Genomic DNA, 20,098 nt, shown 5'->3' with positions numbered 1-20,098 from the left:
CAAAGGCAGAACGACAGATTTTTACCTTGTCAGCTCTGGGGATTCAATCCAGCAACCTTTCAGTTACTGGCTGGACTATTCAACCCCTTCGTTGTGGCTTAAATAAGTTCAGGAGTAAGAGTGTGCTTAACAAGTCACATAAGTTGCACGGACTCTCACTGTGTGCAATAATAGTGTTTAACATGATTTTCTAATGACTACCTCATCTCTGTATTATCGTAAGATTCCTCAGTCGAGCAGTGAATTTCAAACACAGATTCAACCACAAAGACCAGGGAGGTTTTCCAATGCCTCGCAAAGAAGGTCACCTATTGGTAGATGGGTAAAAATGGAATATCCCTTTGAGCGTGGTGAAGTTATTAATTACACTTTGGATGGTGTATCAATACACCCAGTCACTACAAAGATACAGGCGTCCTTCCTAACTCAGTTGCCAGAGAGGAAGGAAACCACTCAGTGATTTCACCATGAGACTTTAAAACAGTTACAGAGTTTAATGACTGATGGGAGAAAACTGAGGATGGATCAACAACATTGTAGTTACTCCACAATACTAACCTAAATGACAGAGAGAAAAAGAAGGAAGTCTGTACAGAATAAAAATATTCCAAAACATGCATCCTGTTTGCAACAAGGCACTAAAGTAATACTGCAAAAAAATGTGGTAAAGAAATCAACTTTTTGTCCTGAATACAAAGTGTTGTGTTTGGGGAAAATTCAATACAACACATTACAGAGTACCACTCTCCATAGTTTTAAAGCATAGTGGTGGCTGCTTCATGTCATGGGTATGCTTGTAATCGTTAAGGACTGGGGAGTTTTTCAGGATAAAAAAGAAACGGACTGGAGCTAAGCACCGGAAGAATCCTAGAGGAAAACCTGGTTCAGTCTGCTTTCCACCAGACACTGGGACAGGAGTTCACCTTCCATCAGGACAGTAACCTAAAACACAAGGCCAAATCTACACTGGAGTTACTTACCAAGAAGACAGTGAATGTTCTTGAGTGGTCTAGTTACAGTTTTGACTTAAATCAACTTCAAAATCTATGGAAAGACTTAAAAATGGTTGCCTAGCAATGATCAACAACCAATTTGACAGAGCTTGAATAATTTAGAAAAGAAATAATGGGCAAATGTTGTACAATCCAGGTGTGGAAAGATCTTAAGAGACTTACCCAGAAAGACTAGCAGCTTTAATCGCTGCCAAAGATGCTTATCCAAAGGTATTGACCATTAAGGTACTGACCAAACATGTTTTCACTTTGTCATTATGGGGAATTGTGTGTAGATGGTTGAGAATGATTCACGCTCTGGTAAATTGGTCGTTGATCATTGCTAGGCAACCGTTTTTAGGTCTTCCCATAGATGTTCAAGTAGATTTAAGTCTAAACTATCTAGTCAGGAACATCTACTGTCTTGGCCACAACACGACAGTGTAGAGTTGACCTTGTGTTAAAGGTGTGTGAATACATAAGGTATTTCAGCTGTTTCATTTTCAACACATTTGCAAAAATTTCTAAACACATTTTCACTTTGTCATTATTACAAGTATTGTGTGTAGATGGGGTGAGAAAAAATATATAAATTGAATCCATTTTGAATTCAGGTCAAAAGGGTATGAATACTGTACTTTCTGAAGGCAGTATCTTCCTGATGAAGAGACTGAAAACATTTCACTTCTAAGAAAACGTGTAAGTAGATGAAAGTATAAATAAGATTAATGTTTTTTTTTTGTGTAACGGTTGTTGTCGTTGACCATTTTCTCTTTGTAAAGATTTTTTTCTAAATTCCTTCATGTCAGAGACCAAAAATTAAAGATTTGTTAAATCTATTTCCTGTTTAGTGAGAATCTGTCCAACTCATAACGCTTGAATACAGGATGAACGGAAGTTAAACTGGACTAAATGGTTTTTTAACTTAAAACTGTAGTTCAGCTAGACAATATAGTGACATTAATATTTTGTGGTTAAAAATATACGGAACAAAAAATATATAAATGCAAACATTTTCAAAAGATTTTACTGAGTTACAGTTTATAAGGACATCAGTCAATTGAAATAAATTCATTAGGGCCCTAATCTATGGATTTCACATAACTGGGCAGGTCTGCAAGCCATGGGTGGGCCTGGGAGGGCATTGGCCCACCCACTGGGGAGTCAGACCCACCTACTGGGGAGCCCGGCCCAACCAATCAGAAATAGTTTTCCCCCACAAAATGGCTACACTACAAACAGGAATACTCCTCAGCAACCCCCCCCCTTCGCAGGTGAAGAAGCCAGATGTGGAGGTCCTGGGCTGGCGTGGTTACAGGTGGTCTACGGTTGTGAGGCCGGTTGGACGCATGGAGGGAGCGATGTTGGAGGCAGTTTATGGTAGAGAAATGAACATTAAATTATCTGGCAACAGCTCTGGTGGACATTCCTGCAGTCAGCATGCCAACTGCACAATCCCTCAGGCCACTTTAAAATGTGCAGTTTTGTCACACAACTCAATGCCACAGACGTCTCAAGTTTTGAGGGAGCGTGCAATTGGCCTGCTGACTGCAGGAATATCCACCCGGAGATGTTGCTAAAGTGGCCTTTTATTGTACCCCAGCACAAGGTGCACCTGTGTAAGACCACGCTGTTTAATCAGCTTCTCGATATGCCATACCTGTCAAGTGGATGGATCATCTTATAGGAAATGCTCACTAACAGGGATGTAAACAAATTTGTGCAAAAGTTTGAGAGAAATAAGCTTTTTGTGCATCTGGAACATGCTCTTCTATATCTTTTATTTCAGCTCATAAAACACGGGACAAACACTCCACATGCTGCGTTTATATATATATATATTTTTCAGTGTACATTTACACGAAGTATCAAATACACCAACGATTCCAAACAATCAACAGTCTCACCGAGTTGCTTATCAAAATGTTTCTGTTTAATGTAATTTAGAAGTGCTTTTCATCAGTTCATCTCTGCATCCATTTAACACAAACACGGTGAAACTGATGCACATTCAGACCAGAAATGTCTCAGTATATTTGGACCAAATAAGGCTACTCTTCCTCCAGCATTTTCTTCCCGCTCTTGGCTGTACTGTTCCGATCCTCCATCTTGGTTTTTAGTGATGTCCGTAGCCTGGTGGTGGTCTGTGTGGTCTGCCTGTTCTCTGTAGGTCCTGCTTCCTTACTGACTGCTACCCTGTCTCTGCTCCTCAATACACTGTCCTTATGTCTGCTAGTGGATCCTCTCTCTCTGATCACACCATTCATCTGTTTCTGTCTCCACTCCTCCATACCATCTCTGTCTCCGGTCCTGATTGCTCTGTCAATGTCTCCTTCTCTGTCTCCGGTCCTGATTGCTCTGTCACTGTCTCCTTCTCTGTCCCCGGTCCTGATTGCTCTGTCACTGTCTCCAGTCCTGATTGCTTGGTCTCTGTCCCCATTCCTAATTGCTCTGTCACTGTCCCCACTCTTCAATACACTGTCTCTTCTACTAAATGCCCTCTCTCTGTCCCCACTTCTGAATGTTCTATCACAGTCTCTGTCCCCAGCCCTGAATCCTGTGTCTCCTCTGGTTCTGCCACTAAAAAACCTCCTGTCCTTATCTGAGCCTCTGTCTCTGTCCTGCTGGGGTTTCTCCTGGTAGAATCCATCATGTTTCCTCTTGGGTACGTACTCCAGCGCCTCCTCCCACCTCCCCGTCTCCTTCAGTGTCAGCAAGATACGTATCATCTGATCCAGAGTCAGGTTCTTGGCCCCCGTCTCCCATTGGAGGAAGTCATCCAGCGGCAGACGGGCCGTATTCAGCTTGAGACGCTTGGCGTTGGCCAGGGAGAGCCCTGATTGGATGGAGCGGTCCACCATGGAGCCTACGATGTAGACCTTAGAGTTGTCGAAGGTACGGAGGACGTTGGGGGAGTCAGCCGTCAGGTAGACCAGGTCGTCCCGGGGAAACAGGTCCACATGGCATTGCTCTGTGGAGGTGATGAGGAGGCGCTGCCAGGCCTCGGCGCCGTACCGTTTAACCAGCTCCTTGCGGTAACCGCCGTCCGGCTGCAAGTTACAGAAGTGCAGGTGGAAGGGTTCCGAGGCTCGGCGGTTCCACCCCTCCACCTCCATCAGCTGGGACACAGTGTTCTCCACCTCCCGACGCGTCATCTGCTGTTCGTAGGACATATCAAACACCAGTGGCTGGCCGAACACCATGGCCTGGGCCGACCTCCACCCCAGCAGCTTGTCCAGGGAACGACCCCAGAACTGGAGCAGGAAGGTGTTCCTCAGTTCCCCCTCCTCTCCTCTCAGACCATCAGGCCTGATCCTATCATCCTCCAGAAACCTCTCACTCCTCTCTACCTTCCTCTTCTCCTGCTTCTGCTTGTGGCTTTTCTTGTGTCCCTCCTTGATGGCCAGGTATTTCAGGTACTTCTTCTTGGAGGATTTAGTTTGGAGCTCCGCCAGGATCCCCAGCTCCTCGTCAGTCATGGTCTCTGGCACCAGTTTCCCAGCCTGACGCCACATCACTACCAGTTCTCTGGTGGCCTCCAGTGGTGAGACCTCCTCCTGCCCTGCTACACCTCCTCCTGGTCCTGAAGGAGCAGCACCTCCCTCCTCACCTCCCAGTTTCTCCTCCTCCTCCGCCGCTGGGACCTGAAACCTCATCACAGACTTCCATATGTCCAGGTCCAGTTTCTCTTCAGTCTGATCTGCTTTAGACTGAGGGAGGGGTACATCTTTTCTTAGTGCAGCCCCAGTATATAGAGGCCGGTTTGGGGGTGCAGAGTGGCGGGGTGGGAGAAGGCAGGTGATCGGTAACTGTTTACTCCCTCCGTGTTTATTTGCGACAGTTGATACCAGCGGGAGACGCCGCCGCAGCTCGTTCAAAAGCGGTGGGGTGAGAAACCTCATCATTTCAATGGTTTGATGATACATACATATGGAGTCAAGATGTTGACACTCACGTCGTTATATTAAAGTCCCAGAACTGTCCATCAGGAGAGGAGGAAATACCGTTACACGTGCAGACAAGATAGGAAGCGATTGTGTTTATGTTCCATAATCACGAAAAAAACAATCATACAAACTGCAATTAAGGTCCACTCTCAATAAGGACAGAATGGATCATAAAATCGTGGTAGTATTCCATTGAATGTCTTACATTTGTGTCAGTCTGAATTCAATTTTACATCCGTGCTTATCGGAAAAAATGTCGAAGGGTCAAGTTGAAAGCGTGTGCAACGCCATTATTCAGTCGTGCTGATGCAAGTGCAAAGAATATTTGTTCCGGGATTACTGTTCTGGGCCTAACCATTTGTCCAGAAGACTTGTCTCACATTTCACCAATCATACAAAAATATGTTATTTTCCTACGTTAATACATAGTAAACAACGTTTAATGCAAGAGACAATTTGGAAGCGGAAATTACCTTAAACTACCAACTGAGTTTAAACTTCACCTGAGTCCTATTCAATGGTTCGTATATACACTAGGCGACTGATAGGGGGCGCTGTGTTGAAGCCACTCCCCCACCCTTGTAAAACATTTTGGAAGCTAGAAAGGGGGCTAAAAAAAACGCTAAAATGCCCATTGGGCGTCTATTATCAGAATGCTAACAAAATTAGCACAATTAATAGCGAATTTCCATGGAGGCTGCTAGCTAAATATTCTACATTCGTTTATTCTATTACAGACACCTTAATGCATACTTTTAAATTATATAATTTTTTATTTATTTTTATTTCACCTTTATTTAACCAGGTAGGCAAGTTGAGAACAAGTTCTCATTTACAATTGCGACCTGGCCAAGATAAAGCAAAGCAGTTCGACACATACAACAACACATAGTTACACATGGAGTAAAACAAACATACAGTCAATAATACAGTAGAAAAATAAATTATGTGAGTGAAAACATAAAATACATAAAAACATTTTCCTTAAAGTATAATTGTTTTAGATTACTAATGTTATTGTCCCCAAAGACTTAAATACATGTAATTTTGTCCTTGAAACATTTAAAGCTGCAATATATACATTTTTGGAATACCCCACCAAATTCACATAGAATTGTGTGCTATAGATCTGTCATTCTCATTGAAAGCAAGTCTAAGAATCAGTAGATGTGTTCTATGTGTACTATTTCTGTGCTTCCCGTAAGTTTAGTTTTTGTGTCTTTTCCTTTAGGTTTTGTACACCAGCTTAAAACAGCTAAAAATAAAAAATGTTGTATATGGCTAATATATTTTACAGCGGGTTTAGATGGTACAACGATTCTCTACACTATACTTGCTTGTTTTGTCACATAAACTGAAATTAGGCAAACTATTCTAATGTTAGCAACCAGGAAATGGTGGAGTGATTTCGGCATAGTGCCCTCTTTAATTGAAATACTGTAGAGTTACATTCATTCCAATGGAAGACTGCGCCTACTGGGGAGTGGCAATATGGCCGACCAGTGGCTTCAAAGCCTCTCAATGGCCAATACGCAGAATCATCAATCCCATGGTTTATATACATCTAGGGTTTATATACATCGCCTGGTGTTTTTTATTTTTTTGTATTCACAGGAATGTCCCTGTATTAATGTGTAATATTGGTATTATTGCTGCAATAATAATAATACAAAAATAATACAAATTTGTCTGATAAATATGTGTATGTGACCAATAAAATGTGATTTGATTTGAAAGAGCGGCACATGCCTGACTTGTGGAACCCGTTTTCCGAAAAAACATCCAAAATTATGGCAGAAGCATTGGGTAAAGTCAAATCAGTGATGGTCATGAGAAGTGGGTTAGTTCTGATTTCTTGTGTTTCTGAGGAACAGAAGAAATGTCTGTTGGACATAATGTAGGACACCTGTCTAGGGAGGGCACCCGTCTAGGGAGGACACCTGTCTAGGGAGGGCATCTGTCTAGGGAGGGCATCTGTCTAGGGAGGGCATCTGTCTAGGGAGGGCACCCGTCTAGGGAGGACACCTGTCTAGGGAGGGCACCTGTCTAGAGAGGACACCTGTCTAGGGAGGACACCTGTCTAGGGAGGGCATCTGTCTAGGGAGGGCACCCGTCTAGGGAGGACACCTGTCTAGGGAGGGCACCTGTCTAGAGAGGACACCTGTCTAGGGAGGGCACCTGTCTAGGGAGGGCAAATGTCTATGGAGGACACCCGTCTAGGGAGGACACCTGTCTAGGGAGGACACCCGTCTAGGGAGGGCACCCGTCTAGGGAGGGCATCTGTCTATGGAGGGCATCTGTCTAGGGAGGACACCTGTCTAGGGAGGACACCTGTCTAGGGAGGGCAAATGTCTATGGAGGACACCCGTCTAGGGAGGGCATCTGTCTAGAGAAGGCAACCGTCTAGGGAGGACACCTGTCTAGGGAGGACACCTGTCTATGGAGGACACCTGTCTAGGGAGGGCATCTGTCTAGGGAGGGCACCCGTCTAGGGAGGGAACCCGTCTAGGGAGGGCACCTGTCTAGGGAGGACACCTGTCTAGGGAGGACACCTGTCTAGGGAGGACACCTGTCTAGGGAGGACACCTGTCTAGGGAGGACACCCGTCTAGGGAGGACACCCGTCTAGGGAGGACACCTGTCTAGGGAGGACACCCGTCTAGGGAGGACACCCGTCTAGGGAGGGCATCTGTCTAGGGAGGGCATCTGTCTAGGGAGGACACCTGTCTAGGGAGGGCATCTGTCTAGGGAGGGCACCCGTCTAGGGAGGGCACCCGTCTAGGGAGGACACCTGTCTAGGGAGGACACCTGTCTAGGGAGGACACCTGTCTAGGGAGGACACCTGTCTAGGGAGGACACCCGTCTAGGGAGGACACCTTTCTAGGGAGGACACCTGTCTATGGAGGACACCTGTCTAGGGAGGGCATCTGTCTAGGGAGGACACCGTCTAGGGAGGACACCGTCTAGGGAGGACACCCGTCTAGGGAGGACACCTTTCTAGGGAGGACACCTGTCTGTGGAGGACACCTGTCTAGGGAGGGCATCTGTCTAGGGAGGACACCGTCTAGGGAGGACACCGTCTAGGGAGGACACCGTCTAGGGAGGACACCCGTCTAGGGAGGACACCTGTCTAGGGAGGACACCTGTCTAGGGAGGGCATCTGTCTAGGGAGGGCATCTGTCTAGGGAGGACACCTGTCTAGGGAGGACACCTGTCTAGGGAGGACACCTGTCTAGGGAGGGCACCCGTCTATGGAGGACACCCGTCTAGGGAGGGCATCTGTCTAGGGAGGGCACCCGTCTAGGGAGGACACCTGTCTAGGGAGGACACCTGTCTATGGAGGACACCCGTCTAGGGAGGGCATCTGTCTAGGGAGGGCACCCGTCTAGGGAGGGCACCCGTCTAGGGAGGACACCTGTCTAGGGAGGACACCCGTCTAGGGAGGACACCCGTCTAGGGAGGACACCCGTCTAGGGAGGGCACCCGTCTAGGGAGGACACCCGTCTATGGAGGACACCTGTCTAGGGAGGACACCTGTCTAGGGAGGACACCTGTCTAGGGAGGACACCTGTCTATGGAGGACACCCGTCTAGGGAGGGCATCTGTCTAGGGAGGGCACCCGTCTAGGGAGGGCACCCGTCTAGGGAGGACACCCGTCTATGGAGGACACCTGTCTAGGGAGGACACCTGTCTAGGGAGGGCATCTGTCTAGGGAGGGCACCCGTCTAGGGAGGGCACCCGTCTAGGGAGGACACCCGTCTAGGGAGGACACCCGTCTAGGGAGGACACCCGTCTAGGGAGGGCACCCGTCTAGGGAGGACACCCGTCTAGGGAGGACACCCGTCTAGGGAGGGCACCCGTCTAGGGAGGGCACCCGTCTAGGGAGGACACCCGTCTAGGGAGGGCACCCGTCTAGGGAGGACATCTGTCTAGGGAGGACACCGTCTAGGGAGGACACCGTCTAGGGAGGACACCCGTCTAGGGAGGACACCTTTCTAGGGAGGACACCTGTCTGTGGAGGACACCTGTCTAGGGAGGACACCCGTCTAGGGAGGACACCCGTCTAGGGAGGGCATCTGTCTAGGGAGGGCACCTGTCTAGGGAGGACACCCGTCTAGGGAGGACACCCGTCTAGGGAGGACACCTGTCTAGGGAGGGCATCTGTCTAGGGAGGGCACCCGTCTAGGGAGGACACCCGTCTAGGGAGGACACCCGTCTAGGGAGGACACCTGTCTAGGGAGGGCATCTGTCTAGGGAGGACACCCGTCTAGGGAGGACACCTGTCTAGGGAGGGCATCTGTCTAGGGAGGACACCCGTCTAGGGAGGACACCTGTCTAGGGGGTCATTTCTGGAGTCTCATAGGATGTTTTAGTGCTTTATTTAAGGGAATTCCGGGAGTGATCGATGTAGAATGAATCATATGGTTGATGGCAAGAAGGAGAAGAGTTAGTCTGTTCTAGTGTTATTTTTTTTGATGTGGAGTCTCTCAGCTGGGATGTCTGTACTGTCAGAGCTTCTGTAGAAAGGCCTTTTTCAATGTTCTTTCTGTCAAATGTCTGGACATTGGAAGAAGTGTTGTCGTAGATAATCGTCTCAGAAATACAACACTCTTACAAGAACTTGTGTCTGTTATGTCTTAGTTTCCTGTTTTTACCAGCCTGTATCCATTCACTCATGTCTGCCTTCTCCTCCTATATTCTAATGTACACCTCTATGTCTGTCCCTAAATGTATCATTCACTCCCACAGCGTCTGCAGACGGGAGAAGCTGAGATGTGGGGGGGAAAGACCACTATGAAGGAGATGCTAAATGTCTAGTAGAAGAGAATAGACAAGGAGCAACATGTTGTGGTGGGTGAGCATGAACCGCAATCACTGGAGTTCCCGATGTCGGGTGAAAGAGACTGAGGTTGCTCAAATCAGGGCAGTTGAGGGTGTTCTATGCAGCGGCTGTCAAAAGGGTTGACAGAGTGAGTACATTTGAAGGTCCGGCAGGTATTGAAGAGCGGTATGCCTACATTGGAGCCTTCACCACAGACTGAGAATCAACAGCAGGACCCAGAAATCCTTCGTGTGAAGAAAGTGGACTCAAGTGCACAAGTTGAAAGTAGGTCAAGAAAGATCGATATCGTTGTTAATGTAGCTGAACTATTTATGTGATTAAAATATGTTTACATTATTATTATTCTTTTATTTTTAGTTGTTAAAATGTTTGTTTTCATCCCCACCCAGTAGGTGGTGGCAAGGCACAATTTTTGGACGTAGTCCGCCAATAAAACCTCGAAGAAGAAAACCGTGCTGCCTGCCCCCGGATTTTCTCTCCCCGCTTGACCACCTCAGATGACCACCAAAGCCATGAATTTTCTATTGACTGTCAATCTCATTATGTCTTGTTTTGTTGCTTTAAAGCACTTTGAGATTCTTTATGTAATGAATAGCGCTATAACAGTTGAATAAATTATTATTAAATGTTGCTGTTTCTCGCGGACATTTTATGTGGTTGCAAACAAACGGACGTGACTCCGATGTCACGTCCGTTTGTTGTGATCCGCTAGTGGCTGTTTCTATGCGATTCGGAGCGGGACCGTTGAAATTATGAAAACAGCGACCACCAAACATTTTGGGTTGTTCGCGAATATAAGTGGTAAATGCTAAACCCCATTTCATTTATGGATATGACAAAAACGAATAATTTGTACGGAATTAGCCAGCTAGCTAGGAAGCTACCTGTTGGACAGTGAACCGTTCCAACAGTTCGACGTTAGCTAACTATAACTATGTAAGTTAACTAACTAGTACTGTACAGTAACTAACAGTTAATACAACCACAGACAAGGAGCTAGTTACCCGTATATGTCGTGCAACAGTCGACGTTAACTGTCCTTGAACTCTTGAGTTCGCTAATCCTTAATCTTAATCTCTAATACTAAAATTATATGCTAGTAGTTAGCTGGCAAAAGCAGATCACTACTTGTTTGACAAAAGCGAGGTAGTTAACGTTATCTAGCTTCAAAATGCCTCCGAAGAAGCAGAAAAACCCGTCGGTGAACATCTCCAGCTCGCTAGAGGAGTCGGAAGAATTCAGTCTGGAGACCACGGTGCCCACGGAAGACATCTCGTCATCAGACGAACGAGACCGCACCGGGACCCAGAAAGTCACCCGACAGCTCATCGAGAGGAAGGAGCTACTGCACAACCTTCAGCTGTTGAAAATAGAAATGTCGCAGAAAAATCTCATCATAGATAACATGAAAGTGGACCACTTGACAAAGGTAAGTTAGCTAGGATCTCAAAGATGTTCTATCGAGCTACCAATCCTTCACATCAGCATACAGCTTCTCAAATAGTATCCTATTCTATTACTTATGGCCAGACGGCCCTAAAGTAGGGACGTTAAGCCTGCTTCTTTTATGTTATCTTTAATTCTGCATTGTTGGAAAGGGACCTGTTAGTAAGCATTTCACTGTTAGTCTACACTTGTTGTCTACGAAGCATGTGACATAAAATATGACTTGCTGCACAGACCCTATGGACACTCGTCTAGACCCCCCCCCCCCAAAAAAAACATATTGGTCCCGCTTTAAATTTACTCTTGACAGTTTTAATAGTAGAATGCACAAGGTGCAATTTCTAAGTTGGGTAGTGCATAATCAGGTCCTCTTGTCATGTCAGTCATTACAGACCGTAGAAAGATATTTATAACATGAAATGTCCAGATCAACTAGCCCATGTCAGCTAAAGTAAAATAAATCAATCTAAATATATTTTAAATTCTTCAAAGTCGCCACCCTTTGCCTCAATGACAGCTTTGCACACGCTTGGCATTCTCTCAACCAGCTTCACCTGGAATGATTTTCCAACAGTCTTGCTGAGCACTTGTTGGCTGCATTTCCTTCACTCTGCGGTCCAACTCACCCCAAACCATTTCAATTGGGTTGAGGTCGGGTGATTGTGGAGGCCAGGTCATCTGATGCAGCACTCCATCACTCTCCTTCTTCGTCAAATAGCCCTTACACAGCCTGGAGGTGTGTTGGGTCATTGTCCTGTTGATTTGGGATGTGTTGAACTGCAGAGTGAAGGAAAAGCAGCCAGCAAGTGCTCAGCATATGTGGGAACTCCTTGAAGACTGTTTGAAAAGCATTCCAGGTGAAGCTGGTTGAGAGAATGCCATGAGTGTGCAAAGCTGTCATCAAGGGAAAGTGAGGCTACTTTAAAGAATCTCAAATCTATCTCTATCTCTGAACACCATCCAGTCCCATCCTTCAGCTCCCCTCAACCCCTCCCATCTATCTCTGAACACCATCCAATCCCATCCTTCAGCTCCCATCAACCCCTCCCATCTATCTCTGAACACCATCCAGTTTGGATTTCTATTTGTCATATCATCTTTTAACTGTGCTGTTTCCCAAAAAGTGGAGAACCTAAATACATTTTCCAGACCCAGTAGTATTTGCATTTAGTTATCTTGTTGTTTTCAGTCCCACCCCCTTTCAGCTCCAAACACAACCTGTCCTTTCAACATGAATTTCCCCCCTCCATGGTATTGTAGTTAATCGGGTAGAAACTGCTAAAGGAGTCTGAAAACATGCTGCCATTTTAGATTTATTTACATTATATATCAGATATCACCAGAACGGGGGTTTGTCCTGCCCGGCTGAAGTAGTGCGCTATAATAGGAAGGATAATAAAGGGGCCATTTGGGGACACGCTTATGTATCACTCTGCTTGTTCTGTGCTCTCTTCCCTAGACGGAGGAGCTGGAGGAGAGACTGAACGTTGCTCTATACCAGAAACAAGTCCTGGCTCTGAGACTGGACTCACAGCTGCAACTCACCCAGGATGAGAGCAGGTAGGAACAGAGCTGAGGCCTTGACTAACTAGTCCTGGCTCTGAGACTGGACTCACAGCTGCAACTCACCCAGGATGAGAGCAGGTAGGAACAGAGTTGAGGCCTTGACTAACTAGTCCTGGCTCTGAGACTGGACTCACAGCTGCAACTCACCCAGGATGAGAGAAGGTAGGAACAGAGCTGAGGCCTTGACTAACTAGTCCTGGCTCTGAGACTGGACTCACAGCTGCAACTCACCCAGGATGAGAGGAGGTAGGAACAGAGCTGAGGCCTTGACTAACTAGTCCTGGCTCTGAGACTGGACTCACAGCTGCAACTCACCCAGGATGAGAGCAGGTAGGAACAGAGCTGAGGCCTTGACTAACTAGTCCTGGCTCTGAGACTGGACTCACAGCTGCAACTCACCCAGGATGAGAGCAGGTAGGAACAGAGCTGAGGCCTTGACTAACTAGTCCTGGCTCTGAGACTGGACTCACAGCTGCAACTCACCCAGGATGAGAGGAGGTAGGAACAGAGCTGAGGCCTTGACTAACTAGTCCTGGCTCTGAGACTGGACTCACAGCTGCAACTCACCCAGGATGAGAGCAGGTAGGAACAGAGCTGAGGCCTTGACTAACTAGTCCTGGCTCTGAGACTGGACTCACAGCTGCAACTCACCCAGGATGAGAGCAGGTAGGAACAGAGCTGAGGCCTTGACTAACTAGTCCTGGCTCTGAGACTGGAGCAACTCACCCAGGATGAGAGCAGGTAGGAACAGTGTTGAGGCCTTGACTAACTAGTCCTGGCTCTGAGACTGGCCAGCTGCAACTCACCCAGGATGAGAGCAGGTAGGAACAGAGCTGAGGCCTTGACTAACTAGTCCTGGCTCTGAGACTGGAGCAACTCACCCAGGATGAGAGCAGGTAGGAACAGAGCTGAGGCCTTGACTAACTAGTCCTGGCTCTGAGACTGGAGCAACTCACCCAGGATGAGAGGAGGTAGGAACAGAGCTGAGGCCTTGACTAACTAGTCCTGGCTCTGAGACTGGACTCACAGCTGCAACTCACCCAGGATGAGAGCAGGTAGGAACAGTGTTGAGGCCTTGACTAACTAGTCCTGGCTCTGAGACTGGAGCAACTCACCCAGGATGAGAGCAGGTAGGAACAGAGCTGAGGCCTTGACTAACTAGTCCTGGCTCTGAGACTGGAGCAACTCACCCAGGATGAGAGCAGGTAGGAACAGAGCTGAGGCCTTGACTAACTAGTCCTGGCTCTGAGACTGGAGCAACTCACCCAGGATGAGAGCAGGTAGGAACAGAGCTGAGGCCTTGACTAACTAGTCCTGGCTCTGAGACTGGAGCAACTCACCCAGGATGAGAGCAGGTAGGAACAGAGTTGAGGCCTTGACTAACTAGTCCTGGCTCTGAGACTGGACTCACAGCTGCAACTCACCCAGGATGAGAGCAGGTAGGAACAGAGCTGAGGCCTTGACTAACTAGTCCTGGCTCTGAGACTGGAGCAACTCACCCAGGATGAGAGCAGGTAGGAACAGAGCTGAGGCCTTGACTAACTAGTCCTGGCTCTGAGACTGGAGCAACTCACCCAGGATGAGAGGAGGTAGGAACAGAGCTGAGGCCTTGACTAACTAGTCCTGGCTCTGAGACTGGACTCACAGCTGCAACTCACCCAGGATGAGAGCAGGTAGGAACAGTGTTGAGGCCTTGACTAACTAGTCCTGGCTCTGAGACTGGACTCACAGCTGCAACTCACCCAGGATGAGAGCAGGTAGGAACAGTGTTGAGGCCTTGACTAACTAGTCCTGGCTCTGAGACTGGAGCAACTCACCCAGGATGAGAGCAGGTAGGAACAGAGCTGAGGCCTTGACTAACTAGTCCTGGCTCTGAGACTGGACTCACAGCTGCAACTCACCCAGGATGAGAGCAGGTAGGAACAGAGCTGAGGCCTTGACTAACTAGTCCTGGCTCTGAGACTGGACTCACAGCTGCAACTCACCCAGGATGAGAGCAGGTAGGAACAGAGCTGAGGCCTTGACTAACTAGTCCTGGCTCTGAGACTGGACTCACAGCTGCAACTCACCCAGGATGAGAGCAGGTAGGAACAGAGCTGAGGCCTTGACTAACTAGTCCTGGCTCTGAGACTGGAGCAACTCACCCAGGATGAGAGCAGGTAGGAACAGTGTTGAGGCCTTGACTAACTAGTCCTGGCTCTGAGACTGGCCAGCTGCAACTCACCCAGGATGAGAGCAGGTAGGAACAGAGCTGAGGCCTTGACTAACTAGTCCTGGCTCTGAGACTGGAGCAACTCACCCAGGATGAGAGCAGGTAGGAACAGAGCTGAGGCCTTGACTAACTAGTCCTGGCTCTGAGACTGGACTCACAGCTGCAACTCACCCAGGATGAGAGGAGGTAGGAACAGAGCTGAGGCCTTGACTAACTAGTCCTGGCTCTGAGACTGGACTCACAGCTGCAACTCACCCAGGATGAGAGCAGGTAGGAACAGAGCTGAGGCCTTGACTAACTAGTCCTGGCTCTGAGACTGGACTCACAGCTGCAACTCACCCAGGATGAGAGCAGGTAGGAACAGAGCTGAGGCCTTGACTAACTAGTCCTGGCTCTGAGACTGGACTCACAGCTGCAACTCACCCAGGATGAGAGGAGGTAGGAACAGAGCTGAGGCCTTGACTAACTAGTCCTGGCTCTGAGACTGGACTCACAGCTGCAACTCACCCAGGATGAGAGCAGGTAGGAACAGAGCTGAGGCCTTGACTAACTAGTCCTGGCTCTGAGACTGGACTCACAGCTGCAACTCACCCAGGATGAGAGCAGGTAGGAACAGAGCTGAGGCCTTGACTAACTAGTCCTGGCTCTGAGACTGGAGCAACTCACCCAGGATGAGAGCAGGTAGGAACAGTGTTGAGGCCTTGACTAACTAGTCCTGGCTCTGAGACTGGCCAGCTGCAACTCACCCAGGATGAGAGCAGGTAGGAACAGAGCTGAGGCCTTGACTAACTAGTCCTGGCTCTGAGACTGGAGCAACTCACCCAGGATGAGAGCAGGTAGGAACAGAGCTGAGGCCTTGACTAACTAGTCCTGGCTCTGAGACTGGAGCAACTCACCCAGGATGAGAGGAGGTAGGAACAGAGCTGAGGCCTTGACTAACTAGTCCTGGCTCTGAGACTGGACTCACAGCTGCAACTCACCCAGGATGAGAGCAGGTAGGAACAGTGTTGAGGCCTTGACTAACTAGTCCTGGCTCTGAGACTGGAGCAACTCACCCAGGATGAGAGCAGGTAGGAACAGAGCTGAGGCCTTGACTAACTAGTCCTGGCTCTGAGACTGGAGCAACTCACCCAGGATGAGAGCAGGTAGGAACAGAACTGAGGCCTTGACTAACTAGTCCTGGCTCTGAGACTGGATCAACTCACCCAGGATGAGAGCAGGTAGGAACAGAGCTGAGGCCTTGACTAACTAGTCCTGGCTCTGAGACTGGAGCAACTCACCCAGGATGAGAGGAGGTAGGAACAGAGCTGAGGCCTTGACTAACTAGTCCTGGCTCTGAGACTGGACTCACAGCTGCAACTCACCCAGGATGAGAGCAGGTAGGAACAGTGTTGAGGCCTTGACTAACTAGTCCTGGCTCTGAGACTGGAGCAACTCACCCAGGATGAGAGGAGGTAGGAACAGATTTGAGGCCTTGACTAACTAGTCCTGGCTCTGAGACTGGAGCAACTCACCCAGGATGAGAGGAGGTAGGAACCGAGTTGAGGCCTTGACTAACTAGTCCTGGCTCTGAGACTGGAGCAACTCACCCAGGATGAGAGCAGGTAGGAACAGAGCTGAGGCCTTGACTAACTAGTCCTGGCTCTGAGACTGGAGCAACTCACCCAGGATGAGAGCAGGTAGGAACAGAGTTGAGGCCTTGACTAACTAGTCCTGGCTCTGAGACTGGACTCACAGCTGCAACTCACCCAGGATGAGAGCAGGTAGGAACAGAGCTGAGGCCTTGACTAACTAGTCCTGGCTCTGAGACTGGAGCAACTCACCCAGGATGAGAGCAGGTAGGAACAGAGCTGAGGCCTTGACTAACTAGTCCTGGCTCTGAGACTGGAGCAACTCACCCAGGATGAGAGGAGGTAGGAACAGAGCTGAGGCCTTGACTAACTAGTCCTGGCTCTGAGACTGGACTCACAGCTGCAACTCACCCAGGATGAGAGCAGGTAGGAACAGAGCTGAGGCCTTGACTAACTAGTCCTGGCTCTGAGACTGGAGCAACTCACCCAGGATGAGAGCAGGTAGGAACAGAGCTGAGGCCTTGACTAACTAGTCCTGGCTCTGAGACTGGAGCAACTCACCCAGGATGAGAGCAGGTAGGAACAGAGCTGAGGCCTTGACTAACTAGTCCTGGCTCTGAGACTGGATCAACTCACCCAGGATGAGAGCAGGTAGGAACAGAGCTGAGGCCTTGACTAACTAGTCCTGGCTCTGAGACTGGAGCAACTCACCCAGGATGAGAGGAGGTAGGAACAGAGCTGAGGCCTTGACTAACTAGTCCTGGCTCTGAGACTGGACTCACAGCTGCAACTCACCCAGGATGAGAGCAGGTAGGAACAGTGTTGAGGCCTTGACTAACTAGTCCTGGCTCTGAGACTGGAGCAACTCACCCAGGATGAGAGGAGGTAGGAACAGATTTGAGGCCTTGACTAACTAGTCCTGGCTCTGAGACTGGAGCAACTCACCCAGGATGAGAGGAGGTAGGAACCGAGTTGAGGCCTTGACTAACTAGTCCTGGCTCTGAGACTGGAGCAACTCACCCAGGATGAGAGCAGGTAGGAACAGAGCTGAGGCCTTGACTAACTAGTCCTGGCTCTGAGACTGGAGCAACTCACCCAGGATGAGAGCAGGTAGGAACAGAGTTGAGGCCTTGACTAACTAGTCCTGGCTCTGAGACTGGACTCACAGCTGCAACTCACCCAGGATGAGAGCAGGTAGGAACAGAGCTGAGGCCTTGACTAACTAGTCCTGGCTCTGAGACTGGATCAACTCACCCAGGATGAGAGCAGGTAGGAACAGAGCTGAGGCCTTGACTAACTAGTCCTGGCTCTGAGACTAGAGCAACTCACCCAGGATGAGAGCAGGTAGGAACAGAGCTGAGGCCTTGACTAACTAGTCCTGGCTCTGAGACTGGACAGCCAGCTGCAACTCACCCAGGATGAGAGCAGGTAGGAACAGAGCTGAGGCTTTGACTAACCTTAGCCATAATAATATGGCCGCTACAGAGTCTCTCTGATCAGTCGTAATGGTCGTAGGCCGAACCCAGACTCTAAAAGGATTGCACGATGTTCCTCCAAGCAGGCATGGAAAGGGTTTCACTCCTTTTATATTTGCCTCAAGTCCGTGTGGTTCTCTGTCTGCCCCGTAGGAAGCAGCAGGCTCTGAGGAAACAGGAAATGGATGTGATCCTACTGAGACAGAAGCAGCTGGAGGAGACCAACAGACAGCTGTGTGACAAGGCAGGTGACCTGCGACGCAGCCTCAGAGATCTGGAGCTCACTGAGGATAAATACAAGGAGCTCCGAGATGTCCCAGAGGAGAGACTCTCTATCACTGAATACGTAGCGGTGAGAGCTGGGTCCTGTTAATGCTGTGTGTTGTGTTAATGTGTTGTGTTAATGTGTTGTGTTAATGTGTTAATGTGTTGTGTTAATGTGTTGTGTTAATGTGTTAATGTGTTAATGTGTTAATGTGTTAATGTGTTGTGTTAATGTGATGTGTTAATGTTGTGTGTTAATGTGTTGTGTTAATGTGTTAATGTGTTGTGTTAATGTGTTGTGTTAATGTGTTGTGTTAATGTGTTAATGTGTTGTGTTAATGTGTTAATGTGTTGTGTTAATGTGTTGTGTTAATGTGTTGTGTTAATGTGTTGTGTTAATGTGTTAATGTGTTGTGTTAATGTGTTGTGTTAATGTGTTAATGTGTTGTGTGTTAATGTGTTAATGTGTTGTGTTAATGTGTTAATGTGTTGTGTTAATGTGTTGTGTTAATGTGTTAATGTGTTGTGTTAATGTGTTGTGTGTTAATGTGTTGTGTTAATGTGTTAATGTGTTGTGTTAATGTGTTGTGTTAATGTGTTGTGTTAATGTGTTAATGTGTTGTGTTAATGTGTTAATGTGTTGTGTTAATGTGTTGTGTTAATGTGTTAATGTGTTGTGTTAATGTGTTGTGTTAATGTGTTGTGTTAATGTGTTGTGTTAATGTGTTATTGTGTTGTGTGTTGTGTTAATGTGTTGTGTTAATGTGTTAATGTGTTGTGTTAATGTGTTGTGTTGTGTTAATGTGTTGTGTTAATGTGTTAATGTGTTGTGTTAATGTGTTGTGTTAATGTGTTAATGTGTTGTGTTAATGTGTTAATGTGTTGTGTTAATGTGTTAATGTGTTGTGTTAATGTGTTGTGTTAATGTGTTAATGTGTTGTTGTGTTAATGTGTTGTGTTAATGTGTTGTGTTAATGTGTTAATGTGTTGTGTTAATGTGTTGTGTTAATGTGTTGTGTTAATGTGTTGTGTTAATGTGTTGTGTTAATGTGTTAATGTGTTAATGTGTTAATGTGTTGTGTTAATGTGTTAATGTGTTGTGTTAATGTGTTAATGTGTTGTGTTAATGTGTTAATGTGTTGTGTTAATGTGTTAATGTGTTAATGTGTTGTGTGTTAATGTGTTGTGTGTTAATGTGTTGTGTGTTAATGTGTTGTGTTAATGTGTTGTGTTAATGTGTTGTGTTAATGTGTTAATGTGTTAATGTGTTGTGTTAATGTGTTAATGTGTTGTGTTGTGTTAATGTGTTGTGTTAATGTGTTGTGTTAATGTGTTAATGTGTTGTGTTAATGTGTTGTGTTAATGTGTTAATGTGTTGTGTTGTGTTAATGTGTTAATGTGTTGTGTTAATGTGTTAATGTGTTGTGTTGTGTTAATGTGTTGTGTTAATGTGTTGTGTTGTGTGTTGTGTTAATGTGTTAATGTGTTAATGTGTTGTGTTAATGTGTTGTGTTAATGTGTTGTGTTAATGTGTTAATGTGTTAATGTGTTGTGTTGTGTTAATGTGTTAATGTGTTGTGTTGTGTTAATGTGTTGTGTTGTGTTAATGTGTTGTGTTAATGTGTTGTGTTGTGTGTTGTGTTAATGTGTTGTGTTAATGTGTTAATGTGTTAATGTGTTGTGTTAATGTGTTAATGTGTTGTGTTAATGTGTTGTGTTAATGTGTTGTGTTAATGTGTTGTGTGTTAATGTGTTGTGTGTTAATGTGTTGTGTGTTAATGTG

The 20,098-nt window shown here is 47.2% G+C and overlaps 2 protein-coding genes across 2 annotated transcripts in view; one reads left to right on the top strand and one right to left on the bottom strand.

Annotated features, from left to right (window-relative positions):
- Nucleotides 1-2,754: 2,754 nt before the first annotated feature.
- Nucleotides 2,755-5,247, bottom strand: LOC129860036 (tRNA methyltransferase 10 homolog C-like). The gene has a single exon (XM_055930362.1). The coding sequence runs from the start codon at nucleotides 4,916-4,918 to the stop codon at nucleotides 3,044-3,046; it is 1,875 nt and encodes a 624-aa protein (XP_055786337.1). The 5' UTR covers nucleotides 4,919-5,247; the 3' UTR covers nucleotides 2,755-3,043.
- Nucleotides 5,248-10,483: 5,236 nt separating this feature from the next.
- Nucleotides 10,484-20,098, top strand: part of LOC129860035 (progesterone-induced-blocking factor 1-like) — a 172,523-nt gene continuing 162,908 nt past the window's right edge. Inside the window, exons 1-3 of the mRNA XM_055930361.1 lie at nucleotides 10,484-11,210; nucleotides 12,687-12,787; nucleotides 18,205-18,403. Of these exons, the coding sequence (XP_055786336.1) occupies nucleotides 10,953-11,210; nucleotides 12,687-12,787; nucleotides 18,205-18,403 (558 nt within the window). The 5' untranslated portion in view covers nucleotides 10,484-10,952. The remainder of the gene's footprint in view (nucleotides 11,211-12,686; nucleotides 12,788-18,204; nucleotides 18,404-20,098) is intronic.

The sequence above is a fragment of the Salvelinus fontinalis genome, chromosome 7, assembly GCF_029448725.1.
Source record: "Salvelinus fontinalis isolate EN_2023a chromosome 7, ASM2944872v1, whole genome shotgun sequence".
NCBI lineage: Eukaryota > Metazoa > Chordata > Actinopteri > Salmoniformes > Salmonidae > Salvelinus > Salvelinus fontinalis.
This window is presented reverse-complemented; position numbering and strand designations above follow the sequence as displayed.